Genomic DNA, 20,811 nt, shown 5'->3' with positions numbered 1-20,811 from the left:
TGCCTTGGTGCGCTGTGCTGGTGAGGTTGGAAAAAGGAAAAATAGCATTGCTGATTAGAAGCTCTGAAGAAGATGCCTCTCTGATGAGTAATGGTCAAACTCGCACTGCAAACAGCGCTGTCCCTGCATTGACTAAAACCCATAATGGGGGGCCACTTCAGAGGAAACACACTATGCAGATCAGATACATTAGAGCAGCCCTACGGCCCTCTGGGGAGCCGTATGGCCAGACCAGAGCCTGAGACAATGCCGTCTTTGTGAGCAACAGAATGGATGAGAGAAACCTACAAAAACATGACTTTGCCGCTTCTTTCAGCGGCTGTTATTCATTGAATCATTTTCAAGGTTACTCTTGTAACCTTGAAAATGTTACTGTTACTTGTCTGTACCAACAGTTCTGTAACAGTATGTCACTTGTGGGATCCCCAATAATAAATATAAATGTGCAGTCTGCAAAGCAATTTGAACATTTTTGTGTATTAGATTTTTATATTAAGCCACACTATACAGCACAGAGGAGGACCTGGTTTTAAATAAACAAAAAAAGAAAGACAGCTTCAAGTTTCCTTTTCTTTCCTTTGTGTAATTGTGGAGACGGATATAAACAACTATATACACCTTCTCACGCAGAATTATTTGTGCCGAGTTACGCTGGTTTAATTACAGCATGAAATGCAAATACAGTGAAGCTGAACAAGAAGCAGACGGGGCTCGTTCTTAAAATAAGAGGTCACCTGGGTATTACTGTCCCCTTCATGACAACTCATAAAGGATGAAATGTGATGTGGGTATTCCTTCGGGGGATTTTGAAAATTGGGGAGGTGGAGTTTATTTTGAAATAACACAGATCAAAAATAATGGTGGAAAACAATGCCCTTAAAGGGAATGCATCAAGTCATACTGCATTGACATTCCACTTTCAGTGTCTAAGAGTCATACTGTGTATGCAGGCTGTACAAAAATCTTCCCTTTATGCAATGTCTATCTACTGCTGTGGGGCTAGTGGTAGAAATGGGTGATGGATAATCTTTTTCACCTAAGCATTCAAGACGTGTTCACGAGAGCCAAGCCAAACTTCCCAGTCATCGCCAAAGCCAGCTCCTGAATACCCCTAGCCTGGGGGCCATCATCTACTCAAAAGGACCCTAGAGCTGTCCCTAAGCTAGCATGAAAGTCAGTCAAAAGCTACCTAATCATTTCTCCATTTCCCTTTGGAGTTCATGCAGTCTCCCGGCATGGATATATCAAGAAAGGGCGGGGGGGGGGGGGTATTCTGGAGAACGAGCAAGAGGGCAAAACCACAATATGAGAGCAAGGCGAGAGAGTAATATTACAATAGTGCTTAAATTCTCTCTCCATTGTCTCCATGTAGATGCTGCAGCAGGTTTGTTATGACCAAACACAGAGTAGCCTCGGACCTACAGTACAGCAAAGTGGGCTACCTGACACCGACGCAACGAGGCCTTCTGTAAAAAATGCATGAGAAGATGACGACAACTGGAATACGACCTCGCCACCTCAACAAGGAAATCATTTCAGGCAGCACGACAACAATCAAGCGCCAATTCTGCCAGCATCATAGCACACAAGCTCTATGTGGCACGGCTCTGAGGCAACTCAAGCATGACTGTAGAGGGAACAACTGTGTTTATTATGTAGTCTATATTTTTGTGTGTGTGTGTGTGTGTGTGTGTGTGTGTGTGTCTGTGTCTGTGTCTGTGTGTGTGTGTGTGTGTGTGTGTGTGTGTGTTCGAGATGTAGCAGCATGCGCACACAGTGCTACAGAAGACCCATGGGAGGGAAGCTGTTATTCTCAGGTAGAACAACGTAGCAACCTCCCAGCGTCAGATGACAGCGCCTAACCATGGCGCCGGCATAAACAGTCCACTCTAGACTCATGGACAACTACAACACACACACACACACACACACACACACACACACACACAGCAGCTCAATCTGACGAGCAGCGGAGACAAGAGTTTGTGTTGTCGGTAGCGCGTGGTGTTTCCTGCTACTGCTACCGCTTCTGAAGGGGGGCCTTTAGCGGCGAGCCATGCAATCAAACCTAAACTGAACAACAATTAGAGGTAATGGTAGCCTCAGTCAACAGCTCCTCTCCACAACAGCCTTTCTCTGGAGTAAATAGGATGGATGGCAGGTAATAATGGACAGCAGCTTGTGACTTGGAGCCCAAAGGTTGGAAACCAGCTAAGAATTCTGGGAAACCACTGATTGGTCGACAGTGTGCATGACACTTGGGAACCTATTACAGCAGCGTAGATGCTTCGGGAGTGAAATCAGTCAATCAGAAGTAAGTCCCTCAGAGGTCAAAATGTAACTGAAGCCCGTTTCACATAGACTACACAAGTAATACGGCCCAGTATTACTTCTTCAACCAGCCCTGCAACCCCAGATGGGAAGATTCAAAATGGCCACGTTCAACATGCCACATGGATCCCATTCATACTCTACATCACTAGACGGACAGGGAGAGGTGAAACGTGTGGAGAACGTTCCTTCTCCGGGGGCAGGGAGTTTAGGAGAGCTTGATAAAAAGAATATCCATGTATCATTCGATCATTTCATATCCTGTTTTTTACAGTTTTGTGTCGTTGTTTAAGTAGCTGTCTCCTCTACTGTTTTGTTCCAAATCACGCTGGAACCATGACACGCCCCTTTTCCCATATGTTCATGACGTCAAACATGACACACCAGAAAAAAACGGCATTTCTTCTGGCAGTGGGAAAGGTGTCTATCGCCTACTTTTAGTGGGATTACTCGGGTTTAAAAAACCCAGGTAAATCTGTAATTATGGTGTGAAAACGGTATTACTCTACTTTAATGGCATTAAAAACAAAAGACAGAGCTTTAAATTACTAATGTCATAATCTTTTCAAAGTTTAGTTTTGTTTGACAAGCCTGATTCTTATTCTCAGAGTTTTGGTTGGCTTCTACATTACGAGATGTGCTGTGTGTGCTCGAAGAAACAGTTCTATGGTTACTGTATGTCCACATGCATGTGCCAAAAGCACATGCCCTGGAGGTGTGCTTTTTAACATAGTGAAAGTAAGATCCATTCTCAGAAATATCAGCAGGGCTTATGGTTAGGTTAGAGTTAGGATATCTTATCTTGATTGGGTAGCTGGTATTAAAACAGAAACGGTATGAGTACAGGATTATGGCCGTGGGCGTGAATATAAAAAAAACTAAAAAAAACGCATGTATGCAACAAAAGAATTCACAAAAAAAAAGAAATATATATATACAGACCCAGTGGAATCAAATCAATGTCAGATTCTACACCACGCCTCTTTAGGATGCCGCATAGGATACTTGCCTACAAAGGTAAGTACAAACAAAAAGGTAGCCTGCCTTCATAATGCATCGCATCAAAGTCAAATACCTTCCTGGGGCAGTGTGTGAGCAAAACAACCTGCTCCCCCTCTCCACTGCTGACAAGAGCTGCTTACAAGGAAGATACACCCCGTCTCGCTCTGTGTGCCTGTCTACCTGCCGGCAAGTCTATCTGTCTAAATGTCGTGACAAGATCTTCCACATGACCAGCAGTAGAAGTGAAGACCAACATCAGAATATTCGCTTAATGGACAGCTAGCCAGACATCCCACACTGAAATAACCCAGTTATTGTTTGTATGTGTATATCTGTCTGTATATAATTTGGCTTTGGGAGCAATGGCGCGCAACGTGCCTGTTCAGAACAAGGTTTTAATTTATTTATGTTTTCTGGCTTCTCTGTTTTCCAAGACCCGGGGTCTAGAGTTCCCCATAAAAAAAATTGGTGCCGGTTTACGTGTCCTGGAAGATTTCAATGTCTCAGACAAATGGGAGAGATTCTGGTCAAATATTATCTATGTCTATTGAGCTTAAAAACAATTTATAAGCAGGCTTTATAGACTATGAAATCAGGAAGGCATGTAGATTTACAATTTTTTTTATTTGATATTCAAAAAATAATAATAATCCCGTCAGTTAAGCTATTTAAAAAATAAATATATTTTACGATAATAATTACTTGAAATCAAATAATTTCCGTTTGTGAACAATAAGTAACAAGAGCAGCCGCCTTAATTAATGTGTCACTTAAACACAATTTTGATCAAATCAAAAACAAATTAAATATGACAACTAGGTCTAAATAAATAATAAAGTGTGGTGTTCTTGGTCTTCGTTGGGATGTCTCGTCGACATATTTTACAATGCAATGAATATTTACCGTCTGCTTTGGGTCGGAACTTAAATAACCAAAAAAAACGCTGAACTATGGATGTCTGCGTCCCTGTTGTAAACAATACGTCACCTTTCTGCTTCGCCTCCAAGTTTTGGATGCTGTGCTCTGTTTCAGCTTCGTGTGTACTGTGTGTACAAGCACCACCTGCGGGCGGGGCTTATTTCTAGATCGACAAACGTGATCGGTTGGAGGTGAAAGGTCGGCTTTAGATCATCCAAATTCATTGGCTCTCCAAACAAACCATATATAATATATAAAGGGTGATGTGAGATGAGATGCTTAACGCTGAGACGCCACGCTCGCCGTGGTATTGTATGCAGCGAACAATACCGACTGGTCGGAGAGCTGGTCGTAAGTCAGAGCGGTCGTTAAACAGGTAGGTTGTTAAGTGAGGAGTACCTGTACTAAATAATAATGATAATAATAATAATAATAATAATAATAAAACCAAAGATTTAACAAAAATCAAAGCACAACAATGACATCCCTGGGGATGGCGACTAATTTTCTTAGGGTGCTGGATTTTTCCTGTGACCGGGAACAGCAGAAACCTTTCTGAGCTCTTTATCTGTGCTGTGCTACACTTGCAACCCCCAGCACTTTAAAATATACAAAGAGACAGTTTTCTATGTTGTCCTCGTTAAAAGCCCTGTTCTTATGTACTCCTTATTTTCCATGTTGACTTTTCTCCTCTGAAGTCAATTGGATCATCATTTAGAGTGCATCAGTGTGGACAGAGTGTGCATCAAGTCCGAGCAGTGACACATACCTGGGCAAAGATTCTGGCTGACTCAGGCCGTTTGATCATCTCTACTAATTCAATAACAGCACAACAGGTACAGCACAGACATTCACATTCACAAACACAAGCTGTTGGATGCACTTGCTGCTGCTTGAGCTCCACATATGTGTCGTGTGTGTGGGTCCACACACACACACACAGATTTTCAAGGAGACTTTCCACATTTCATCAATTAATACACAGCATCGGCTACAAACTTCTGCCAAGCTGGCGAGGGTGAAAGAGATAAACAGATGTCTCGCCTATCTCTCCCAATGCTGGACTCAAACTCAGTACATACACCATACAACAGGCCTAGGGTTTGCAGAATGGATGGGGTGCGGGGTATGTGGGTAGGGATGTGGAGGGCGGCTGCGATATTGCCGGCCACGCTCCTGCCTTGGCGTGCTTCATGACTGTCCTGCGATTTTAAACACCACTAGACCAGGGTCCGCAAGGCAGGAGGTGTACGAGTCACTCGGGTTCGATATGCATGGATGGCTCGCACTCTCCACCGCCTGCAACTTTAACTGCATACACAAACAGCACAGGGGCGCTGGTGGGGTGGTGTGGGGGTGTGGTTGGCAGGGGGGGCGACCAAGTGGGCCCCCTGCCGGCTGTGTTTCATTTCTGGCGGCTTGCCCCTGGTGCCGAGTGGTTTTGGGCCTTCGGCCTCAAGTACATATCGTTGTTTCTCCATGTTCATTCGTCTCCCTCCCCCTCTTGGAAAAGTAATGATGATAGTTGTTTGTATAATCTAAATTGGGTTGGTGGCAGTCGCGTATAACGGAAAAAGCTGTGCTCTCGTCACCCCACAAGTCTTCCGCAGGACAGAGTTATTGCAAGTAGTTCTTGATGAATAATATAGAGTGGCATGGCAGGTTGACACACTTTACAGACTAACTCTGTCCTAGATGCATTGGCATACAAATACCCTGTGTTGTATGGCAAGCCTGTTGACAGCGCATGTTAAAAAAAAAACAATAATAATGATAATAAATAAATAAATAAATAAATAAATAAATAAAATAGACGTCTCTCTAGGGAAGCTCGGCAGCATGTCAGAGAGGCAGCAGCAAGAAAACAGCAAGCTGGAAGGGGGATGGCCGGGCTGGCCGAGAGACAGTCGAAAGAGGAGAAAAGAGAGCTGGGAGAGAGAGAGAGAGAGAGAGAGAGAGAGAGAGAGAGAGGGAGGGAGTGTATTGGACAAGGACAAGGCTAGATTCCAAAACAAATAAACTGGGGAGCTGCCATCCCAATGGTGTGTGTGTGTGTGTGTGTGTGTGTGTGTGTGTGTGTGTGTGTGTAATAGAAGTTGCTGGTGTGACAGGAATTATTTAAGACTTCTACAACAGTTTTTTTTGGCAATGAGACAAGCAAGCATCTGACTTAGATGACAATTTGCTCCACTGGTAGGAACTGAAAGGGCAAGGCAGGCAAGAAGGAAAGAGAAGAAGATTTATTAGACACTATAGTAAGAAGAATGGACGTGAGGAAGGAAGGAAGGGTTTAAAATCAGAGGCGATAGATAAGCATTATGAAAACACTTCAACAGTTCTCTGATGCAAATGGCATCCACACTGAGACAAAGAAAGGGTGGGGTTGCGGGTCAGCCTCTTATTGAGAACTCCATCACCTGAGCTTGACGCCAGAGACTTAGAGAGGGCAGCCTGCCTCCCGCAGTGCCATTTCCATTTCAAAGGGCTTTCAGAGCAATCGCATTTTGGCACGGATCCCGTTGCAGGAGCTAAACAACCAAAACATTACACTCAGCTCAAAACTGCTCTTTTGACAAGCTGGCTAGCAGCCTCAATATCTAGCCTCCTGTTTGTCTGTTTTTTGTTTTGTTTTTTTAAATGAGGGAGACAATAACAATTTCCAACGGGCAGAGAAAAAAAAAATTGTAGCAGTCATGACCCAAACCCTTCACAACAACTGTCAGAAGTCGTTCCATTCAAAGTGTAACCTACGTGGGTGTTGCCTGGGGCTCTGAACACCACACTGATCTCCAGCTTATCAAGGTATCATAAAGTGGTACTTTGTGGCTTTGGGATTAAAGTATGTAAAATGACAACATTCCCACATGTATAGCAATATCAAGACCACATACCGGCCCTTTCGACCGGCTGATCGAAAGCACATGGGTAATCTGATACTGAAATCTGTGTGGAGGTGTCCCCCTCCGCCTCCTAACAAACACTGATAAACAGAGGGCAGCTGTTCCCACCAAAGGGAGCCTGAGAAAAATCGGACCCCTGACATTTCTATTGTCCCAGATGAAAGGAAAGGTTGCACAGCAGTAATTACATTTGGAGGGGAGGACGGAGCTACTGCCAAAGGTTGTCTGGGCTACCTAATTATGTGTGCTGTATGTGTGTGTCCGACCCAACCCCTCACACACTCGCATAAGCCTAATCACCAGCCTTGCCCCCGGGTTTAATCAAAACCCCCTCAGCAGCCGGGAAACACAAGGTCTTCGCAAGGCCTTACTCAGCTTTTGAAAAGGAATCCATTGTTAATAACTCGGGTGGACACATGATTAGGGCACTTTTCGTTTCTACAACAAATTACTGAAATTTATCACCTGTAAAAGTGGGGTGATTTGTGCACTGACGCCGAATTATGCAATTCGGCGTCAGTGCACAAATCACCCCCCTCACGGTCACTATAAAATAAAACATGAAAATACCCAAAAATATATCTTAAAATAATAAGTAAAAAATTGGTTAATAAATGTTGAGCTAATTAAAGGAATAGAGCACTTTTCTAATGACTAAAGCCATTCAGAGCCGTTCACAATTAATACCTTTTATTCACCAACAAGCATTAAAATACTGAGCCTAAGAAAAAGGACGTGCAAAATGACAACCTCCTTATCGAGAACAGCTGGAGATTTTTGCGAGGATGAGACCAGGGATCAAATCTGCAACCCTTCAAGCGACCACCACGATGGTATCTCGTCAAAGGCAACAGTAGCCCAAGAGGGATCCTGAACTTCTGAGCTACGCCTTCGAGCAACACCAGACTTCTCTCTTCCTTTGTGGTTACGATACCCCCTCGTGCTGTACGCTAGTCCCCTTCCGATGAACACAAACGGTTGAATCAGATAAACGAATGGGTTGGCTGACAACCGCAAACCAGAGAGAAAGAAGAAGAAAAATGGGAAGAGAAGAGATGGGTTCTCCCTCAAATGCTACTATCTTTTGCGGTGTAATTCATTTATCAGCTGTCCCAGCAATGAATGAGGCAGGAGTGCGAAGAAATCCTGTATTATGTACGGAGGTATCGGCGGGGAAAAAAACCCCAAAACATTCTTCTCCTTCTAAATTGTAGAACTGCCCTGGTTAGATATAAAGACGATTTTCACCTTGGGGCGTCGGCTCTGGCTTCCAGATGCTGACTACTCTACTTCTCATTATCTAAATGGTAGTTAACCTGTCGGGCGGCTGCAGTTAATGCACCTAGGAGATCTGAGTCCTGCGGGGTCTGCCGCTCCGCTCATTTTCCACTCTCAACCAGGTTATTTATTGTAGCAGACTTGCTTGCAGGCCAAATTATCACAGCGAATCAACTGTACCCTAAACATTAACCAACCGTACACTTAATTCATCTGAGTCTGGCCTTATTCCATCAGCCTCCAAGGCTGAGCAGACATTATGGGGGAGAGTACTGCTACAAAGCCTGTGTGCTGAAAGTTTCTTGGTGTACATGTCATGTATAACTCTGTTTGTGTAAGTATTAAGGCCAGGGGACAGGGAAGAATTTATTATCACAGGGAGGTTTACACAATATCAAAATCCTATGTTAATGAATCGTTTGTTTGGCATGTCAAACCAAAACATCTCTCATTTCAGATCTCACGACACGTGAAATTAATTGAGCCTACATTATTTCAGACGGGAAGAACATTGATCCATCACACAGCCCCAGTATGCATCGCCCTTTTAAACGGCGATATCCGCAATTTTGAGCAAAGGAAGCCGGCACACACGCAGAAACCCACACACCGACATGCACAAACCTGATTCCATTTCCAGTTGGTACGGTAGAACGGCCCGGGGAGAACTAATTTATTGCAGTGAACATTTCCAAAGTCCTGACGAATAATGGCCACATAAATCGCTCTATATTTACATCTTCTCTTTCACAGTGATGCCTGCCAATGATTCCCTGGTGCGCCCCTGTAGCCAGAGAGTGGGCCATCCTTCTGTGTCAATGTCTGACTGGACTGACATTTCTGAATAGTAAAGAACGGAAGATGAACAGTAAAGCCTTTGTTATTCAGTAACACTACACAGTGAAATGACCCAAACCAAAAAGTGACCTTCAGCTCCTGCATTTAATATTGGCACAAGGCCAAGAGTCTTAAAAAAAAAGAAGAAAAAGAATTTGATTAACAAAGTGGATCACTGGTTCTTATAATTGGGCAAGCATGTGTTGGCTGCTGCACAGATTTCTAGGAGGGAGCATGACTATCTTACTTCATGGGCAGAGGTAAATTTTGAGCCATCTTCACAAACAGTGGTTTCACCAGCAGGTTAGGCGTTGCCAAAGAAAGGAGGGGGGGGCAGTCCTAACAGCCCCTTTCACACATGCAGCCTTTCCCAGCAATGTTCCGGAAAAACGTTCCTGCATGGGGTCATGTGAATGGGAGCAGGGATCGATATTCAGACAATTTCCCACCTCAAGACCTAGTATCATTTCCGAAATTCTGGGACAGCTGTTGTGAATGGAAGAGGAAACATTGGCGCATGTAAGGGGTTAAGTCTGGCTGATGAGGGTTAAGCTCCTCTGTCACGTGGAGTGAGCAGGGGGGCACTGTACCCTGGAAAAAAAAATAATTAGGATCTTTTCGTTTGTTTTTGTTTTTTTTAATTGGACTTTACAGTCCATTTATGCACATGTACAAACTAGGGATGTTTAAATGTGCCGACTAAAGTACCGACCGTCTTCGTGTTCTCCGTGTCAACAGTAAAATCTAAATTTCTTTTTTTTTTTTGTAATGGCTGATTCAAAAAGTTCTAAAGACGTTACTCTTTTCCAAAAAAGCCTTGCTGAAGCCGTGCCATGGTGCCGCTTTTTCACTTTGCGTGCTTGGAAATGGCAACTCCGCACAAGATTCAGAGGAGTCCCAAGAAACCCTGCGGCGCAATGAAAGTGATGAAAGATAACATGAATGGCAATAAGATCCGGGGCCCTGCCGCAGCTCCATCCGCCCCCTCCCAGTCCATCGGGCGTATATTTTCTTTTATACATACATTTATTTCTATATTTATTGCCTCGTTTATTTATTTATTTCAGGATTGATTTCATAGGCCTATTTATTTTTATTTGCGTGCTACTTCCACATACATCCTCTTTGTGCAAACAAGTGAATGAGCTTTGTCCGTGCGTCGCTCCATGCGCTCTGCTGCTCCATCTGTCTCTCTCCAGCGCGGGAGGAGGCGGGGTGGGGGGACCGGGACCGCACCGGGTGACTTCAGCTGGACTGTCCTTTGCCCCATCATTCTGGCATTATCAGGGCATGTGTGAAAAGGCGCAAGACGGCAATTTTCCTGAATGTAGCTGCATGTGTGAATGGTGAAACTCACTAGCGGTGCCGGAAAGGTTATCCAAGTAATTTACCAGGAACTATGTGTGATAGGCGCTCTATTGGACAGCAGGAGCCTTTCTGACAGCTTGGTAGATCAAATAAGAAATTGACGGTGGACAGAGTTTTGTTGAAAAAGCTCAGCTGGTCAAAGTCTGAACCAGAATTTTGCTCAAACCCTATTCAGATATATAATGGCTAAGCTGTGTTGCATGTCTACTGTACAGACTGTCTGTTTTATTCAGGTCTCCTACGCTCGGTGTGAACAATGTTTTTGGCTGTGTCAATTCATCAATGATCAATCTTGAATTACAGTCCAAACAACCTAGATGCGAGTAGTAGACAAGACTTGTAGGGCTGTGTCTTGAGAGCTTGCTTTTAAGGACTCTCTTGATACACAAGGTTTTGTTGCAAGCTCTCTACGCATACACAATAAATTACATATTGAGAAAATTCCCCTGTTCAAAGAACACACTGGAATGCCTGGATATCTTTCTGACTCAGTTGTAAGCGAATGGAATGAAAGGTTTAGTCGTTTTTACAAAGGCCATGGTAAATACCTTTCTAGAAAGACTAAAAACGAATCTACAACAATGCACAATGAGATGACTACTCTCAAAATGAGAACACCGCCGAGGATTACGCATGCAGTGAAATTCCTTAGAGAGTGAAGAATTGGCATACACATTTAGTAAACGAGCACTAGCTGCCTGAAATACAATAAAGGTTTTAAGTAATTGGATTGAATGTCTCGACGATACCCTGTCCTGTCAGCTCGCGTAAAACTGTACTGTACTGTACTGAAAATAGACTATACACCAGGTTTGGCAAAAACTGGCCATGTTTTACCAAACCTCACGCCTTCTCCATCAAGTTGTTTTTTACTCTCTCCTGTTGAACGTCATCATTGAATGCTGTAAAACATCACAATTTAATGAACGTCTCCTACTAATAGTACATCGTGGGCATTTTGTCCACCGAGAAGCTGCAGCCAAACAGCCAGCAAACCAGCTGCCAAACAATACAGAGAAAATACCTTATTGTCAAACAAGTTGTTTACACATACTTACTCACTCAGGCAACCATAAATATATGGGTGAGACTGGCATATAATATATAAAGACACAGTTTCAAACTCAAATCTTATTGCTGGAGTTGTTCCGATAGCGAGACCAGTATTGGAAATGTCTCCGATGCAGCCTAAAATGCTGTATCGGGTATCGGCGAGTACGCGAGTGTATGAACCGATCAGATAACACGTCATTTATCACGTGATGATTGTTGTGTTGAATAACTGAGACTGTAGCCGGAGCCATGGTCTGAGATTACTCCATTTAATCAACACAGTTCACAACAGAACGTAAAGCAGATCACTGCTTTATATATATATATATATATATATATATATATTTTTTTTTTTTTTTTTAATCGTCTGTCATCAATGTCAATCGCGATCGATGGAGTTGATTGCCGATAGACGGTTTAAACGTAAATCTGCCCAAGCCTAATGCAGAGAAAATGAAACATGAGCTCACAGATTCGTCTGGTTCCCAGGCTATAAATTGTGGCTCTACCTTAACAGTTTTTAAAGGAATTGTTACTTATTCCTAGATTTATTTATCAATGCTCTTTTTCAGTAATGACTGACTGTCAAACTAAATAAAAGAATGTTCTATGGCATTCATTCACTGTATGTATTTGTTTGTGTTTTACAAAGGGTTTAACCAGAGCCAGGCCATACAACATTGATAGCAATCATCACATCCATACAGGGTTAGTAGATACAGCCGCTAAGAAATTTACATTTATATATATATATATATATATATATATATATATATATATATATATATATATATATATATATATATATATATATATATACATACATACACAAAGTTTTGCTGATATACAATATATCCAGGAAAGAGTTGATGTTGCTTACAGGAATATAGTACAGATACATCAAATATATTATGTAATTTCCAAAGACCGGATATGCCCTCGGCTGTATATTAAGATATATGCTCATTTTCACTTGATGAGAAACCCTCCACAATCTGTACCACATCCACCCGGAAATCACTGTGAAGGACTTTCAGTTTGCGAACCTGGAAGTTCCATCTCTGAAGAATAAGGCATCTCCGTGACAGAAAAATAACAATAACAGGACCCCTGCTACAGGAACAGGCCTTACTCCTTCTCGGGGAGAAATATACAAGACCGACTCAAAGAGCCATGTGGAAGCGACTGCCGACTGACATTTCAATAATCTTAAGATAAAGGTCACAATGGAAGTAAGAGTAAAGACAATGTCCTGGACTCCGGCAGCTCCGTCTGACACACGCAACTCATTTCCACATAAATAACACCGACTCCCAAGTATAGCAATAATAAACATTCCATGGGCTACAACAGCGCTTATGCAACTTTGAATCTATTTATCTGATTTTTTTTTTTTTTTACAAATGTAGGCGTATTTGTATATACGCGAAATTGCCCCTCAATGGGAATGAACCGAAACTGAAATATTCTCTCAGGGTTCAGGGAAACTCTGAAAAGAAGCGCTTGTGAGCAGAGTGGTGGGGTTGGCAGTGAATGTGTACGACAGGAGGACTCTCAATGGCAGCAGACGGGGGACGGTGGCACAGGCATGCTCTCGGAGATGGCTCAGAGCCCCAGGAGCTGAAGGAGATTACGTAAGTCTTTCAATCTACTAGGTCACCCAGTTGTTGTGATATGCAGTGCTACTGCGCTGGAGTTTCTATCACTATAACGTCGCCTCGCCGTACACTTCCACCGTCCCGCGCTGCTGTAGTTTTACAACCACTCGAGGGAGGTGGCCGTTTATCGCCTCTTTCTGAACCTAGAGAACGCTCACACCCAGTCAATGTCTGACTAATCCTGCTTTTTAATAAACCCCCAGAGGGACAGAGAGAGCTCCACTTCCTCCATTACTGTCTTGCCTAAGCTGTCGTACTGTGACCGGGTTGACAACGGGAGAACGAGGACGACACGACTGGCGTGTAGTTGGCACGGTTTAACAAAATGTCAGAATAAGCCAAGAAAAAACGGCAAAGTGTATAAATAGCGGGGCCTCAATCTTTTTTTTCGCAAACCTGCAATGCCTCAGAGGAATGTTATGGCAGCAAAAACCGGAAAAGGTAGGCTTTTTGGCAGCAGTACAGGACCGGACTTATGTTTTTCTGGCAGTGTCAAATTACTCACGTAGCAACACAATGCCGAGCTTGTACCAGGCCACAACGGCCTGGCAGGGTACCACACTGCCTTGTGTCGCCGCGACTGGCTCTTCTAAAATGCTAAATAAGGATCCCACCATGACCTTTGCCTCAAAAAATGATCTTGTATCTATTCTCTATCAATTATTTACTCTTATCCCACTCTTCCCTTATCTACGCCGGCGATCCACCGGCCTCATATCAAGGACCCACAGTTTGAATTGCATTCGGCCACAGAGGCCCTCTGGGAGCCCAATCTAGGTATCACTTAGTCCAAACCTCCACACCGGTCGGTACTATAGTTAGAGATGAACAGTCAAATTATGACGGTCATTGTTGCACATCCTGTAATGTTGATAACCTCTTGTAAATGAAATCGTTTTGGAAGTTCAACTATTGATCACATTGATATCTAGTCTCGTATCCCAATATCGATGATGCACCGTATGTATCGATATGTTGCCCAGTCCTATTGACAAGTTGTACTACTGACAGCCGTCTTCATTCCAGCTTTTGACTGTGCGAGGTGTGCATGGAGGTATTCTTGGCGCCGGACAGAACAATATGTCTCGCATCAGTGTTGTTGTGATCGGGGTTGTGTTTCACAGAGGCCACCCACCAGGAAGCTAGTCAAAATGGCAACGACCGGAGCGAGGGAAATTACAGTCCAATGACCGACACCCGTTCACAACTTTCTCTCCCCTCGGGCCTTGTTTCGGTGTGATAGTTTCGGACCAGCCACCCCGCGTTTTTGCTCAATTTCCGCGTCGTTTGCAACAAACCGAGCGGTGGTGAAAGATTCGACTCTTTCCCCCCCCCCCCCCCCCCCCAGATTCGGTTCTCACCGAGTCAGTCACCCAGCGGGGGAAAAAGAAAAAAACTGAAAATAGAACGAAAGGACGCTTCGTTCGCTTAATTCGTCCGGTACAGGGCACGGGTGGGCCAGCGGGGACCTCCGGCGAACGAGCGCCAGGGGAGTTGCGCTCCGCGCTGAGTTGCGAACGGAACTCCCATTCAAATCCGAATGGAGAAGATGAATTCAGCGCTGTCAAAATGACTTTGTGTCACGCCAACCCCCCCGCTCGGACCTTTGGGCCCTCGGAGTTTGACCTAGTCCTCCCGGGTGCCGACCGGAGTCTCCCACTCTTTCGCCGGAGTGACTCCCGAGTCGCTCGCGAACATCCGTTCGCCAGGCACGGATCGCCAGCGCGTGCCGCGTCGCCGGCGACCGGATCCGTCGGGTTTCGAGGTGTTTTAAACGTCGGGGATGTGCGAAAACGTCAACGTGTTCTCTCTCCCCGCCCCGACACGATCCGACGCCCCGCGGCGGCGACGACGACGACGACGTCAGCGGGGCATTTAAACGCCGCTGCGACAGGAAAAAAATAACCCCCCCCCCCCCCCCAAAAAACCCCCCCCAGAAAACAACAAAATAAATAAATAAAGATAACCGGTGTGTGACGTGTCCGGGGGAAATGCGGTGCGAATTACCTAGCGCCACCTCGCAGGCTTTCCGCAGCTGGGAGTGGTGCGCCTTCTTCACCTCCTTGTCGGCCAGGATCTTCTCCAGAGCTCGGGTGAGGAACATGTTTTTCGTCTTCTTGCCCTCATACATGTCGCACGGAAGCGGGGGAAAAACAAAACCCCCCCCAAAATAAAAACAAAAAACCGGGGCGATGCGCGCCTGTCCCGCGGGGGGGTGTGTGTAGGGGGGGGGGGGGGGGGCTTCCCTTCAAAAAAAAAAAAAAAAACAACAAAAATTAAAAATAAATAGATGTATTCCCGTGCGAACGTCGGCCGCCGCGTCCCCCCCTCCTCCTCCTCCTCCTCCTCAACAGACGGACATGGATAAACACGGAAGGAAGGTGGGGCGAATCCCTTCGGTTTCCACTACCGAGCTGCCCGCTGCGCCATGTTGGACTGGGGAGGAAGCGACGTCACGTCACGTACGTCGCTCGGGGGGGGGGGGGGGGGGGGGGGACGGGCTGCGGAGAGAGAGAGAGAGAGAGAGAGAGAGCGAGGTAGAGCGAGAGAGAGAGAGAGAGAGAGAGAGAAACGTTCATTTCAAATCAAATATTGTTGCAGCGTTCACACTCATTTGTGTTTATATCTTTTTTTTTTTTTTTTTTTTTACATCTTTCTATATCTATTTATTTATCCCTTTTTATTTTCCTTCATCTGGATTTTTTTTTTTTTTTTTTTTTATTTCTCACAGCTGAATCACAAATTCCCCCGTGTGCGTACGCGTATTTATTATACTTTTTGCTTGTCGTTTTGTTTCGCGCCCGCCTCGGCGACGTCAAACGCCGGTTTCCCATGTCACTAGAGCCCCTTGGAATTGAATTGAGAGAGCGAGAGACAGAGAGAGAGAGACAGAGAGAGAGAGAGAGAGACATGGAGAAATAGGGGAGAGACAGGAACATAATATGGGATGGAGAAAGGCGACACTATAGTTCAAGAATAACAGTGCCCAGAGGTGCACTCTACTTCTCTATGTATATGAAAATAATATATATATAGTTATTTATTTTACATTATTTTATTATTATTATTATTATTATATTATGTATATGCATGTTATATTATTATAGATATTTATATTCTTGATGTTCTGTTTTCTACTTGTTTTGGGTGCGTAAACATCACTCCCATGCCGATGAAAGCTCCTGGAATTCACATGGGAGACAGACAGGTAGAGATGGAGAACAGTGCAATCCTGCAGGCTTGTTCTGCCTCGAAGTCAATCCCCTCAGCAGAGGCGAGGCAACGGCAGTGTCTGTTTATACGAGTTCCCATTCCCCCGAACACCCCCCCCCCCCCCCACACCGGCAGCGATAGTCATCAAAATGTGGTCAAAAGACTAACGATGGCTGCAAACCCCCTCAATTATCATAATTCATACGGATATATTATTAATCATCATTGCAAATGTGACAAATGTGACATATTTTGCTTGCCAGCAGTTACGGTGTGGGGATGAAAAAGAAAGATCTCTCAAAATGAAATCATTTTCATTTCAGTACATTAGAGAATTTTAAAAGAAGTGCAATTGTGAAGGACCTTTGCAAGTTTGTGACGATCTGATAATTTATAATTTGAAGTGATGCTCATTGTGTTGTTTGATTTGCCGTCTTTATTCAGTGAATATATAGTTGCTGATTTTTTTTTTAATATACTTTAGATGCATTAATAAGACAAGAACATATGACATGCATTGATTGAATAATGTATTTATTATTTTTTTCATTTGTTCTGCATATTGCCCGTCAAAATAAAAAAAAAAAAAGAAAACGCTGTTCAACCTCCTGTGAGCCATACCTGAGTAATAACACACTTGGAAAGTCATCAAATTGACAGCCAGGCCATTGTTTCTTTTCCTTCTAATTCATATGAACCCCATAATAACTGCGATAATGTTCCCGTTATGAAGGGACTAGCACCTGTCATACAAGGACCTGAGATAAATCCAAATTGCCCTTTGTTTAACACCGACATGGAAACCCAATACATATTTTTAATAGAAAAGTGCTGCTGTGTCATGTCAAAACCACTGATAAATCTGAGTTCCAAGTGCTTCAAGGACCATGCATTGTAAACAGCTCAGTGTGAAGAAAGTTCCGGCATTGTTCATGTTCAACAAAGACACGGCACATCAAAAAAAAGGATAATATATGACAATACGTCCTGGTTCCTGTCTCACTCTTCTGGAAAGAGAAGGTAGGAAATCACCCCCAAGCACCTTGACGTTCTCATCTTCTGGCCCCGGCCACATGTTTTAGGATATGGCGCGAGGCGCCGAGATGAGTCACAGATTGAGGGACGGACGCTTTTTCGGTGAGGGGTGGGTCACGCGTATGGAACGTACGGGTCCCGGTCCGTCTGGCACTTCTTGAGCAGGCCCGTGGCGATGGCCCTCACGGCCCTCATGGTCTCCGTGCAGGTGGGGCCGATCAGGGCCTCGGGCAGCAGGAAGCCGAAGAAGCCCGTGTCCCGCAGCTCAAAAGCGAACGCGTACGGGATCCCATTCCGGTACGCCCAGTCCATGGAGCTGCCGGAGCTGACATCTGGGACGACATAGGAATTAAAAGTCAGTGACTCGGATGCTAAAATGCATTTTACCATCCTAGTAACTGACGTGTAAGTGTCTTGCTCAAGCACACATCAGCACTCGACCATGAGGAGCTGGGGATCGAACCGGAAATTTTCCAATTACTAGACGACCCGCTCTGCCTCCTGAGCCACTTCCCCCCTCATAATAATAATAATAAAAAAAAAATAATGCTTATGATAATAATAATGTATTATTAAAGAGAAAACATGTACACTTTGTACTCATATTAAGGTAATTAAAACTTGCACAGAATAATTTATATTTATATTGTATTTTATTTTATTTTATATATATATATATATATATATATATATATATATACATATATATATATATATATATATATATATATATATATATATATATATATATATACACAATTTTATATAGTAGAATAACTATTTCCTCAAATTGTCCACAAAGTGGAATTTCAAACACCCTAAAATACAAGACACAATGAACCCCAGTGCAAACAACACAACGGTAAATACGAAAACAACAGCGTCAGGTTGGAGTCAGTTCAGTTGTGTTATTGCGTTTGGAATGAAGGGTTTTGTGTGTGTGAGTGTATGTTTGTATAATAATCTGTACACACTGCTATAACTGCATATGCTCACCGACAATATAACCTCATTGAATTGAATTGAATTTCCTTTGGCCTTCACATGTTTATATTTAATTTTAGCTGACTCCTATAATTATAGTGATGTTGTACATTCATATAAAACTGTACAACTATAATAGAATACCATACAATTAATTTAACAATTTGAACTTCTTTGACCAAATACCAAGGTTGGACATTGAATATCACACTTATTCAGGATAATTTTCTTGGACAGAATATGAAACAGCAACAGCGTCTCATGTTTTCATGATACAAAATGTACGTAAGCATATAAATAAGAGGAAGTTCTGGCACTTACACAGGGTAGTGGAGGCCGGCCCGTATCGGTATTTCACTCCATAAGCAGAGTACAGAGCGCTCACCGCATTTTGGGCTGCAGACTCCTGCGGAGCAAAAGCACCATCGGGTTATTAGATGTATCAGATATATTTAATAACTATTAAAAATGACATTTCTAAATGATTTATTATAATACTGTAACCGCTGCACATTTTCTCCACAGGAGGCCCCCCTGCTCCACAAGTCGATCATTAATAGCTGCGATATATTTGTGAATATCGTTGTTTTCCTCGAATAAGATAAGTTAACATTTTATTAATATTTTGGGGAAAAAAAAAAAATACAAATTCAGGTGTTACAGTTGAAGAAGTCACAAAAGTGACCCTAACAGACTAATTTGGTCCATTACCCTCCAGTGGGTGTTCTTACCACGCAGCTGAAGTTGGGGATGGTGGCGTACTTGTAGGAGTAAGGGTAGAGCAGCATTTGGGCGTAGGCGTGGATGGAGATGTAGGCTTTGAACCGCTTCTTGTGCTTGCGCAGGAACTTGGCCACGGCCTTGACCTCGGGCTCCGACTCCGGGAAGGGCCCGCAGTAGGTGTCGTCACAGGGGTGGGAGGAGGCGCCCTCCTCTGGGGGGAACAAAAAAAAAACGAACGAGTCCAAACTGAGACGTCAAAGACGGGGAAAGATTCTAACAACTCGCAAAGAAGTGAGTCAGGCTGCGATTCCAGAAACGTCTCGCTCACCGAGGGAGAATCAAATTCTGCTGGCATTGAGCGGAACCCGACAGTAACAGTTGGCCAGTTGCCATGGGTTACCAAATTGCGGGGCATTGTCAGTCATCTTTTGTGCTGTAGTTGCCCCATTGACCACCACCTTTCTAGACAGGTTTCTATCCACCCCAATGTAAAAAAAAAACAACAAAAAAAAAACCTGGGCATTATCGGCCTGGACCGGAATCATGTCAAAGGGTCAAATCTAGAATGAATGCATCCTCGGGGGCCAGGATCAGCCGGCGTGCACACCAGGAATCCCATCCAGTAAATCTGCATTTCGAGAATCAGAACTCAAGAGTGTCGACACGGCGGCGCTCCCGTCTTGACCCGCCGCCAGCAATCAGTTTCCTGAACACATTTGATTTGACTCCCATGAGAACGGTGCTGCCTCCACGCCCCCGAAATGATTCGATTAGCATTTAATTTTGGTAAACGCGGTGCAAATCTGCACTCGCGCCCTTGAATGATGTAAATGAGCGCCGCGGAAATAAACACGAGGGTGAAGGTGCGCAGCCAGGCCCCGACCCCAAAGGATGGACCGTCACCCGAAACAGTGTTTTTATTTTTTATTTGAATGTTTTACGTCAACGCTGTACCTTGAATTAGTGAGTAATTCATTAATTACAGCTTTCGTACACACTGCTTATCTCATGTCACAGCGTGCTATGCAAGAAGAAAATAAAAGTGTGTGTGTGTTTAGAATAAATTGTCTATGAGCTTCAGGCTTATTTTCCTTGAATTGGACTGAAATTCATTGTTATTCAATATACTGGAGACTTACATGTATTTTTGTGGTATTGACCGAAGTGCATCGGTACCACGGTGGTACTTTGACTAACGAGTTTAATTCGTTCCGTGACAGAGCTCGTAATTCAATCTGCTAGTATAGCAAATCAATTTTCCCCATTGAAATTAATTGAAATGCCATTAATCCGTTCCAGCCCCCAAAAAACCACCACCATTTATTTTGTTACGTGTTTTTAAATAAAACATTTTATTTATAAATAACAAATATTGTATAAAAACATAACAAAACACAATAAAAGAGAATGTAATGAAATAAACTGGTTTTATAAAGTGTATTTACCTTGGAGATCAGACGACTTGGACTAACGGAAGATACTGGCGGAGGTGGCGGGTGGAGGAGATAGGC

General features: G+C 43.7%; 2 protein-coding genes across 2 annotated transcripts in view; both read right to left on the bottom strand.

Annotated features, from left to right (window-relative positions):
- arfgef1 (ADP-ribosylation factor guanine nucleotide-exchange factor 1 (brefeldin A-inhibited)) overlaps positions 1 to 15,483 on the bottom strand; it is a gene marked incomplete at its 3' end in the record, with an annotated part of 60,459 nt that extends 44,976 nt beyond the window's left edge. Inside the window, exon 1 of the mRNA XM_080020398.1 lies at positions 15,353 to 15,483. Coding sequence (XP_079876524.1) covers positions 15,353 to 15,476 — 124 coding nt within the window. The 5' untranslated portion in view covers positions 15,477 to 15,483. The remainder of the gene's footprint in view (positions 1 to 15,352) is intronic.
- A 1,679-nt stretch (positions 15,484 to 17,162) lies between these two features.
- The window catches only part of cpa6 (carboxypeptidase A6), a gene marked incomplete at its 5' end in the record, with an annotated part of 29,166 nt that continues 25,517 nt past the window's right edge, over positions 17,163 to 20,811 (bottom strand). Inside the window, 3 exons of the mRNA XM_080020202.1 lie at positions 17,163 to 17,925; positions 18,899 to 18,983; positions 19,309 to 19,511. Of these exons, the coding sequence (XP_079876328.1) occupies positions 17,708 to 17,925; positions 18,899 to 18,983; positions 19,309 to 19,511 (506 nt within the window). The 3' untranslated portion in view covers positions 17,163 to 17,707. The remainder of the gene's footprint in view (positions 17,926 to 18,898; positions 18,984 to 19,308; positions 19,512 to 20,811) is intronic.

The sequence above is a fragment of the Zeus faber genome (genome assembly GCF_960531495.2).
Source record: "Zeus faber genome assembly, chromosome: 19".
Taxonomy (NCBI): domain Eukaryota; kingdom Metazoa; phylum Chordata; class Actinopteri; order Zeiformes; family Zeidae; genus Zeus; species Zeus faber.
This window is presented reverse-complemented; position numbering and strand designations above follow the sequence as displayed.